The 10,647-nt window shown below is 42.8% G+C and overlaps 1 protein-coding gene and 1 pseudogene across 1 annotated transcript in view; one reads left to right on the top strand and one right to left on the bottom strand.

The window, feature by feature from the left end:
• LOC146492353 (protein NLRC3-like) overlaps positions 1–10,647 on the bottom strand; it is a 306,715-nt gene that overhangs the window by 221,171 nt on the left and 74,897 nt on the right. Inside the window, exon 8 of the mRNA XM_085150974.1 lies at positions 3,991–4,173. Within this exon, the coding sequence (XP_085007100.1) occupies positions 3,991–4,173 (183 nt within the window). The remainder of the gene's footprint in view (positions 1–3,990; positions 4,174–10,647) is intronic.
• Positions 346–3,975, top strand: LOC146492364 (zinc finger BED domain-containing protein 4-like; annotated as a pseudogene).

Consider the following 10,647-nt stretch of genomic DNA (forward strand, 5'->3'; position numbering starts at 1 on the left):
ATGCTCATGAATTCTCTCTGACTTTGGCTGTTCCTGCCTGCACAGCTCTCTCTCTCTCAGTGTACTCCAAGAACAGCTTCAAACATCTGTTTCTGCATCATTCACTGTTTATTAGCCACCAGTCTGCTGTTGAGTTCAGTGCTGTTGGCCTCTGACAGTAAAGCCTCATTTCTGCTGTTCCATGGAAACTTTTTAAAATGATGACAGATTACAAACTCTCAGCTGTGTCTGTAATCAAACCTCTGTAACTTTGCTTCACTTCAGCAGCATCAGCTCATGTTCACATGTTGATTCATGGTTTGCTTCAGTTTTTGATCGTCTGCAGAATATTTTGAAGGTTATCTGCTATTAAAAGCCAGAAGAGGAAAATCTGCTTCATGTGTTTCTGTTTGATCCTCAGTGACTTTGACACAAAGGCCTCTGCTGTGATGATCACACCTCTGATCAAGTCTCACAGTGTCACAACTGATAAATGATCAGAGTTAGAATATTTCTGACTGTCTGCTGTGTGCCGTGACCTTTGACCTGCTAAAGACAGTCAGCTGTGGATTATTCATTGTTGTGTCTGATACTTAGAACTGTGAGGAAGAAGCTACACAGTTAATCAGGGTCCCCTCTCTCTGAATTAGGAAAGGTGGGCAGGCCGCGTGTGGGCCGCGGGCCATACGTTGAGTATCACTGTTTGAAATGTGAACATTGTTCTGCTGCAGTCAATGGACTAAACCAGAGAAGAAGAAAACAGACTTTACCATGAAGATCCTCAGTGTGGACAGTGTTGGAGAGTAAAGGAATACATGTACCGCCGTTACTAGGGATGCACCGATACCGGTATCGGGTATCGGCGTCAATACCACATTTTCTAAAGTACTCGTACTCGTTAAAAGTCCGAGGACCGATACCACGGTCTGAGACCTGTCTATGTTTGAGCGGCATGTAAGGGGTTAATCACAGGCGCCGAGTGCCCACCCACAGGCCCCGGTTGCATCTCATAGCTGGGAGAAGGCGAGGCGAGACAAGTCAGCCGTGTGGAACTATTTCAAAGTGAACGAAGACGCGAAAACAAAGGCGGACTGCAAATTGTGCTCAGCGAAATTGTCCAGAGGAGGCTCAAAAGGTAGCGCATTTAACACAAGTAATTTAATCAAGCACCAAAATCCCAACACGACAATGAGTACAAAGAGTTTACCCACGCTTATTTACCCACGCTTATTTACCCACGCTTATTTCCCATGCTTATTAGCACAGAGGAACATAGCTGATGCTATAGCAGTGGGACGGAAAATAGTTGGGCATTTTAAACATTCCGCCTTAGCCTACTCCCGCCTCGAGGACATTCAGGGACAGCTCAACCAGCCAATAAAGAGACTGCAGCAGGACGTACAGACGCGCTGGAACAGCACGTATTACATGCTCCAGTCCCTCATTGAGCAAAAGCGAGTGCTGGGCGTGTCCGAGCACGAACTCCCTGACTCTCTCACCGCTCACCAATGGGCTCTCATGGAGACGACTGTTGCCATCCTCGCCCCCTTTGAGGAACTAACTAAAAAAGTGAGCAGCTACGACGCACTAGCCTCTGATGTCATCCCAGCTGTGACTGTGCTAGTGAGACTTCTAAACAGAGAAACAGACGAGGACCATGGCGTCAAGACAATGAAAGCAACCTTACTGGCAGCTGTCAAGAAGCGCTTCAGTGACGTCGAGACCAACCCGACCAACACGACTGTACTTCATCTCCACCATACTCAACCCAAGGTAAAGTCTGTGTGCTATAGGTATTCAATAAATATAGCTACAGTACTAAATGTAAGATTATTTTACATCTGAAATATTATATATTTGTAACTAAAATACACAAATACAAATGTATTGTATACAAAATGCAATATATATAATATTAAATACATTTCCCTTATTATTACCAGAAAGTCAAACGGCTGGCATTTGTCACAGTGGTTTAGGGGAAACTAAAATCAGTCCTATTTTTCCACATATTAATACATTTATGAATTCTGTGCAGGTATAAAGATCGCTTCTTCTCCAACAACACTGCTCCAGAGGCCAAGCTGCACCTGAAGCAGGAGCTGCAGATGATGTCCAGAGCTGAGGCAGAGGGGAGTCGGGCAGAAGCTGCAGAACCTCCTGCTAAACTGTTCCTCAAGGCCCAGGCCAGCACTAGCAGCAGTCTGGACACTGTATTTGAAGAAATCGCTAAGGAGCAGCCCCAGGCAACACAGCCGCTGGCAGCAGGTGCTGCCATTGAGCTCGACACATACCTCGGAGAGGCCCCAAGCCCTCGTGAAGACAGTCCTCTGAAGTACTGGGGTGTCAACAAAATCAGGTTCCCCACTTTGGCTAAAATAGCCCGTAAATACCTCTCAGCCCCATGTAGCAGTGTGGAAAGTGAAAGGCTTTTTAGCTCAGTGTCACACATTATAGATGAAAACAGAAACAGTCTGACTGCTGATAATGCAGAAAGCTACTTTTCTTAAAAAAACAACCTCTGCCACTCACTTTTTCATCTCCATTAAGGGAGTCATCTTAGACTTGATGTTAATACCTACCTCATTTGCACTGACTGCCACAGTTCTATGTTTGGTGGATGTTGTTAGTTTTATTCAAATATTGTGCACTAAATAGCAAAGATGTTTATTAATGCCCTTGTGTTGTCCAAAGCGGCAGAGTTACAACAAACTGAAAACAATACTTGAGTTGCACTGACACTGTTTAATATTTTTTCTAATTATTTATTCTGTAATATGTTTGCATACAACATGTTTTTCATTTTAAATAAATGTTCTTAATTCCAAACCATTCCCTTGTTTTTGTTTTTTTTTGTTAAATTATAGGACTAAGCTGTTACCTGTAAATTTAAATCATGTTTTTATTAAAGTACTCAGTATCGGCGAGTACTGAAATGCAAGTACTCGTACTCGTACTCGTTTCCGAAAAAGTGGTATCGCTGCATCCCTAGCAGTTACGTATTTAAAATAAAATATGAGTAACTGTATTCCATTACAGTTACCGTTTAAAAAGGTGGTATTTAGAATACAGTTACTTTGTTGAAATAAATGGATTACACGGCGGTACTTCCCTGTTTCATATTGTGGCGGGTCAGGACTGTTTGGGTTTTGTTTGACAGCTACGTTCTGTTGTTCCAGGCGGCAGCATTGCGGTTGCCATGGTTACAGGGTGACGCTCTCTCTCTGCGTGTTTCCTGGGTGAGAGAGGCCTTTTTGTTGTTGTCGTGCTAAGCTAATAGGCAGAATGCTACAGGTATAGCTCTAAAGAATGTAGCATCATGGGCAGTGTAGTCCGTGCTGCAGGGAGAATGGACTGCCATACACGTTATGTGTCTGTGAGCGAGGGAGGGAGAAAAAGGAAAAGTACGAGCTGTCATCGAGCAAAAACGGGAGCTGGAAGCATGTAAATATAATAATAACCACTGCAGCCAAGAAGAGTGCCTGACGAGCCCAATTGTAAGTAAGCTATTAAGACTCGACTGTACACCGTGTTCGTGTTTTCCTCCAAACACAATAAGTTCCGTTGGAGCAGCCTTTCAACGCCTCTCTCTGTCTCTCGCAAGCAGAGTTTACCCAGACAACAAAGTAAAGCTAGTTTTTGGCTACGAGCCCGACACGAACCCACCGTATTAGCCAGAGGTCCCTTTACTACGGTTCGGAGCCGCGGACCTTCAGTAACAGTAATAAATCACAGCAATAGTACATTCATGTAGTTGTAAAATGCATGGTAATATGTTAAGTAATCCAAAGTATTCAGAATACGTTACTCTCATTGAGTAACGTAACAGAATACGTTACAGAATACATTTTGGGGCATGTAATCTGTAATCTGTAATGGAATACATTTTAAAAGTAACCTTCCCAACACTGAGTGTGGATCAGTATAAAATCACCCTGATGTCTGCAGTTTAGTGTCAGCACAACTTTCACATCATATTCATCTCAGCACAACTAAAACATGCTGACTGACCTCAGAGTTTCAAGTTTACATCCTGGACTCTCCAGGAAACCACACAGATGCTTCACTCCTGGATCCTGCAGCTTGCTGTTGTAGCTCAGGTCCAGCTCTCTAAGATGGGAGGGGTTGGACTGGGTTGGCAGTGCTGCTGCCAGATAATCACAGCTGATCTCTGACAAACCACAGTCCTTCAATCTGTATAAAGAATAAAAGATGTAAGTTTATTAGACAAAGTGCTTGAAATCATTCAGTGTTTCATCATCTGTTCAGAGCTGAAGAAGGTTCAGAATGTAGAAGTTTAGAAAATGTAAACTCCAAACAGCTGAAGCCAACAGGAAGCAGCTTCGAACAAACACAACAAGAGAAAAAACTTAACACACACATTAAAGTCGTACATTTCTCATAAAAACAGGACAAAGACTTCAAAAAGTCGTGTTTTTCCTTCCAGGAACCACATGGCTTCACTTTTAAAGGTGAAGTGTGAAAGAAATGGACATTTTTGAAGTCCAACACCTTTTTCCAGTCACATTATTAAAGCAGACAAACTACAAGCTCATTTTTATTTATTATTTTTTTATTATTGTCACCAAACTCTGTGGATCCTTTTTTGCAAATTTAAATGGGATCAAATGTCCAGACAAAGAGGGTTATGAGGAAATATGATGAAATGTTGTGTATTAGCAGCAAGTTATTGAATCTTTTTCCTCAGAAACCAAACAAAATGATTGACAAACATGTTTTTACAAACTCAGTGTTGGACTTGGATCAGCAGGATAAGCTGATGTTTAAAGGCATTTGAGTCTCGCTGTATGAGAGTCCAGTTATTACTCAATATTTATGGATGATGTTCTTTCAGTGTTGCACTTTGTAGACGCTCCCTGAGCCTCACAGCCAGCTGCACATGGACCAGCTGACATTACCCAGCATTAGAGGCGGCTGTAAAAAATTCATGTTCCCATTTAAATGGTTTTAATTTGAATAAAACGATGTTGATTCATTCAATCCTGAATCGATGTTTAATATAAATGTATTTTGCCAGAATCTCAGGTTAAAGCTCACAAACTATTTCAACAAGCAGCAAACAGCTAAAACAGTAAATGAGAGCAGCTAAACACACAAAGATGGAAACACAGAGCGTGGATCGTTCACTCGACGGCACGTACACGGACACGCCGTCGGGGCTGAAAGTGGACAGCTCACAGATCCTGAAGCTGCAGGTTTCATCTTTCTCCAACCAAAACTGAGTGAACCAGCAGCAAAAGAAGATCCAAACTCTGCTTCACGTTTGATAAATATGCTCATGAATTCTCTCTGACTTTGGCTGTTCCTGCCTGCACAGCTCTCTCTCTCTCAGTGTCATCCAAGAACAGCTTCAAACATCTGTTTCTGCATCATTCACTGTTTATTTGCCACCAGTCTGCTGTTGTGTTCAGTGCTGTCGGCCTCTGACAGGAAAGTCTCATTTCTGCTGTTCAAAACTGAATAAATGTAAATTTTTAAAATGATGACAAATTGGAAAACACAGAGCTGTGTCTCTAATCAAAGCAGAGATGGAACGATGCCACTTTTTATGTCCGATATCGATATGAATCCAATATAGTCGATTTTATAATCAAACGTTTTTTTAATATCTTGCTGCATTTTGTATAAGTTCATACTCAAGTTTAAAACATCTAAACACTAAAGCTGTTCTGTTATACCTGTCTGCAAAAACACACTGCAGCCAAAACATTAGACAATACTGATCTTTGTATTTAAACTTTTATCAGAACTTTAAATCTAAGTATTTAAAGTAATATTCAAAAGTCATTTAAATGCAATTTGATGCAGACTTCAAAAACTCTTTGGTTGTGAATAAAAGAAGTGCAACATCAGCACAAAATAATGTTTCTATTGAACAACTAACACAAACAGGTTGTACAATGGAGCCTTTTATACTTACAGCTGAACAAAAACAACATGCAGAGTGGAAAACAGTGAAAATAACTGCAAACAGGCTTCATGACACTAATGTTTGATCAGGATGGATGTCAGTGTGAGCTGTTTCTATCACATTTAACCTCACAATCAATTTGGTCTCATTTCTATACAAAACTTAACACAAGTATGAAAAAGTGTTTTTGATTGTTTTGTTTTTTGAACCATGAAACTGTTTAACAACACAGTTTGTTTCAAAGTCAAACTTGAGTCTGTCCATCGTTCGGTCAGACTGAGCAATGACAGCACACAGACGTAGACAACAGCTCTCTGAAACACCAAACTCAGGTCCTGTTGATGCTGATATACAGTGACACAGTTACATGGGTGATTCATCCTTTTAACTTTATCTTTAAACAGCTGCAGCTTTCACTGACAGCACATGTGGTACTTTAACCTTGGACTGTTTTCATCAGTTAATTATGGAGTTACTACAAAGAGTGAAGCTATAGGATGATCTGTCTGCTGTCACTGGGTGGTGCTGAGGTCTGAATCTGAGGACGGCTCCTGTAATCACAACGAGAACACAATCATCACAAACTGAAATATAAAGTTTATCTCTCAAATCTGAAATAAAGCTGATCCTTCTGTCCTCACACACTCGGGAGTGTTCTTCTCTTCTCTTACATTTTTTCAGTCCTACAGTTCTGCTGACAGCTGACATATGAGCTGTTTATTTAAAAAAAGCCTTATATACTAACAGATGTTCCAATATCATGTTTACCTTTGAGTTGTTGGAGCTTTATAGATGGACATCTGCAAAGATGAGATGATGGAGCAGGTTTCAGTCCTGCACAGGAGCTGAAGCAAGGTGCAGCCTGTTGCCTTTACAGTATAATACCTTGTAATAAAAGTACAGTAACGGTAATTAGTGACTGAGTAGCCCGGGCCGTTTCTCTTGATTTCTTTAGTCAGGGTAAATTCATTCACCTGCACGGGTTAGCTAAACAAACCCTGACAGCCGAGTGCTCATCTTAGCTAGCTAGGTCTCAGGACCGAGCTAAGGACGGTAGTTATGGAGTAGCTTACAAACACGTTTAACTTACCGAAAAAGTGCAGCGGGGCCTCGGGTCCTTCTGTCGGGGTAGTCCAGTTTACTGAAGAAACACCTCAGGCTGTCAGGTTAAAACAGTCGGTCGTGTCTTCGTAGCGTAAACGCTGGCCCTCCTCTCAGAGCCTACGCTCTATCTGCTATTCCCGAACAGAGATACGTAAGTTTTTCCGTGACTGCAGCTGCCAGTCAAAGCTGCTATGATGACGTTACACCCCACTTTAACATCACCGCTGTAGGAATTAGAATCAAACTTGGACATAAATCAGCGTGATGAGAACTATTGATAACAAAAGAAAGAATCTTTGGAAAAATATCTGAGGAGAATAAATTTATTTTAGTCTGACCCCAGTCCCATCCGCTAACATGGAGGAGGCGGGGTTTATGACCTATACTGCAGCCAGACACCAGGGGGCGATAGAGACGTTTGGCTTCACTTTTGGGAGCTTCATTTTGGGGAGCTGTAACGTCGTTCATGTTTTCTACAGTCATTGGTCAGACTCCATTAACTTTTACTATGGTCATGTCCAAACTCATAGGCTGCATCCTCCTGAGGACCCGGCCTTCGTGGTCTATGTGGGCCGGGTCGTCAGAAGGTCGGGTAGGCCAGAAGTAAACGGCTATGAAATGTGACAGTCTAGCCTTCAGATTAGCATCACCGCTGTCTCGGTGGAGTTTAATAAACTCAGCCGTCTGCTCCTTGCTATCTAAAATATAACAGACACTGGAGTAAACTCTCGACCATCTCACACTTCTGCTTAATCAGTGTTCTGTTGACGTTTATTCAGCTGTGTGAAAACCACCCGGGGGATTAATACAGTGGCTTGCAAAAGTATTCGGTCCCCTTGAACTTTTTTGCATTTGTCACATTACAGCCACAAACATGAATCAATTTTATTGGAATTCCACATGAAAGACCAACACAAAGTGGTGAACACGTGAGAAGTGGAACAAAAATCATACAAGATTCCAAACATTTGTTACAATTAAATAACTGCAAAGTGGGGTGTGTGTAATTATTCGGCCCCCTTTGGTCTGAGTGCAGAAAAAAGTCAAACAATAACACTTTTAGGTTGGCTAAGTCACTTATATATTACGTTTAACCTGAGTAGCGAAAGACCGCGGTGATCTGAACATGATGTGCCGGGAGTTTGCTGTTCTCGGCGGCTCTAGTGACCCTCGAGCTCCCAGCTAGCTATCGAGCTGGTGGGTAACAGACATCTCAGAAACGTCGGAGCACTTTTGCAAATATGCGATATCTTGATAAACTGAGCAGATATTTAAAGTTTACACAGCTAAATTCTCGCCTGAAAATATGTTAAAAGTTTATTTTGTGACCCAGAAAGAGTAATAGGAGTAATATTAAAAACTTAGTAGCGACCGCCATTGCTGGAAACTGGAATTGGCTGGGCCTTGCTATGAATTCTGGGATATGGTGGGCCACGAAGGACACACCCGACCCATCCTTTAAATTTGGGGAAAAGGAGGACGCATTGGTCGGCTGCATTCGGAGGAGTCTATGAATTTGGACAGCCTTCATCGTGTCGCTGTGACGTAATCGGTCTACAAATGCGTCCTCAGGAGGATGCAGCCCATGAATTTGGACACCCCCTATGTTTACTACTGCATAGACACATTGAATTTCCAACACAAGGAAACGACATTTTGGACAATGTTTTCACCACCAAGAGAGGAGATTACAAAGCCCCCCCCCATCCACTTTGGTGCCTCTGATCACATCACTGTTATGCTAATGCCAGCATACAGGCCCCTGGTCAAAGTCACTAAACCAGTTCATAAGCAGGTACGTGTGTGGCCAGAAGGACCTGCAATACTGCTGTTCCACCACAGACTGGGAGATCCTTAAACAGGCCGCCACACATGACAACACCACAGACCTGCAGGAATATACAGAAACTGTCATTGGCTACATCTCAAAAGGCATCGATGAGGTCATAGAGACCACTGTCCGGGCCAATCAGAAACCATGGCTCACAGGTGAGGTCCACAGGCTCCTGAGGGTGAGAATGCAGCCTTGAAAGCTGGGATGAGGTGAGCCTAACAACAGCAAGGGCAAACCTGTCATGTGCATCAGAGAGGTGGAAATGCAGTGCTCCAGGAGGATTTTGCAAAGCTTCAGTGACAGCAGAGACACTCAGAGGCTGTGGCAAGGGATACAGACCATCACAGACTACAAGCCCACTCCTCAGACTGCTGTCGGGTCCACCACATTACCGTAAGAGCTAAGTGAAATTTTCTCTTGCTTTGAGACACAGAAAGACACCCCAGCACAGAAGACTCCCACCCCCTGGGTGGTGGTGACACTATCCTCAGACAGTGTGTGGAGATCCCTTGCCAGGATCAACACACGCAAAGCCCCAGGTCCTGACAACATGCTTCTCAGGACCTGCTGCCATCAGAGAGGAGACTGAAGAGCCTCCGGGCCGGAACCAGGAGACTGAGAGACACCTTCATCCAGGCTGTCAGGATGCTGAATTCACTCCCTGCTCTCACAACACCAACTCCAGACCTGCATTCAATCTTTCCCTCTGAACCCCCCAAACATACTAACCCTGAGCCACCACCATTGCCCCTTCACTGACTGCCCCACTCCACCATTTGACCCTTAGAACTGAAGACGCTTCTCTCGTAAGAGGTGAAACATCTTCAAGGAAACTTAAAGAAGTCCAGACACTTTTCTTTCCAAGCTCCTTAGAACTACGGTGACCTGGATGTCTGAGAACCTTCACAGACTGATTTTACAAGAACAACTTGTGTCAAAAATCCCTAGCAAACAAACAAACAAACAAACAAACCAGAGACAAGGTAAGAACATTGTTGAGGTTTAAATTTATGATCTTAAATATTTATATGTAAAGTCATCTACATGTGGGTTTAGTTCTGACTTTAGGGACAAGTAAAAAAAAAAACAAAAAAAAAACATCTGTCCAGACAACCTGACAGTCAAAAATATAAACTCAGGAACTTAAAAACAAAATTGTGCTGACTTTGAACGTCCGCATCAAGATAAACTTACAGATTTAAGAGTCAAAAAGTGTCAAAAAAGTCTGTATCCTTTACCCGAGAGTTTCAAGTTTACAGTCAGGACTCTTTAGTCCAACACACAGCAAATCCAATCCTGAATCCTGCAGGTAGTTCGAGCTCAGGTCCAGCTCTCTCAGATGATTGGATGGGGAGCTGAGAATTTCAGACAAAGCTTCAAAGCTTCTTTTTGAGAGTTTACAAGCTGTCAGCCTGAGGAAGAATAACAATGGAGACATATTCTTTTATTCATCTAGCACTATTAAACATATTTGTTCATAGATTCACTTACAGCACTTTCTTGGATGCTTTGACCACTGGCAGCAGCTCCAAAAATGCCTTCTCTGAACCAGAGTATTTCTTCAGGTCGAACTCATCCAGATCTGATGACAGTAAGATGAAGACCAGAGCCGACCACTGAGCAGGAGACAGTTGATCTGTGGAGAGACGTCCTGAACTCAGGGACTGTTGGATCTCCTCCACTAGAGAACGATCATCCAGTTCATTCAGACAGTGGAACAGATTGATGCTTTTCTCTGCAGACAGTTTCCCACTGAGCTTCTTCTTGATGTACTGGACTGTTTCCTGATTGGTCTGTG

This window comes from Neolamprologus multifasciatus, chromosome 23 (assembly GCF_963576455.1).
Source record: "Neolamprologus multifasciatus chromosome 23, fNeoMul1.2, whole genome shotgun sequence".
In the NCBI taxonomy this organism is placed as follows: domain Eukaryota; kingdom Metazoa; phylum Chordata; class Actinopteri; order Cichliformes; family Cichlidae; genus Neolamprologus; species Neolamprologus multifasciatus.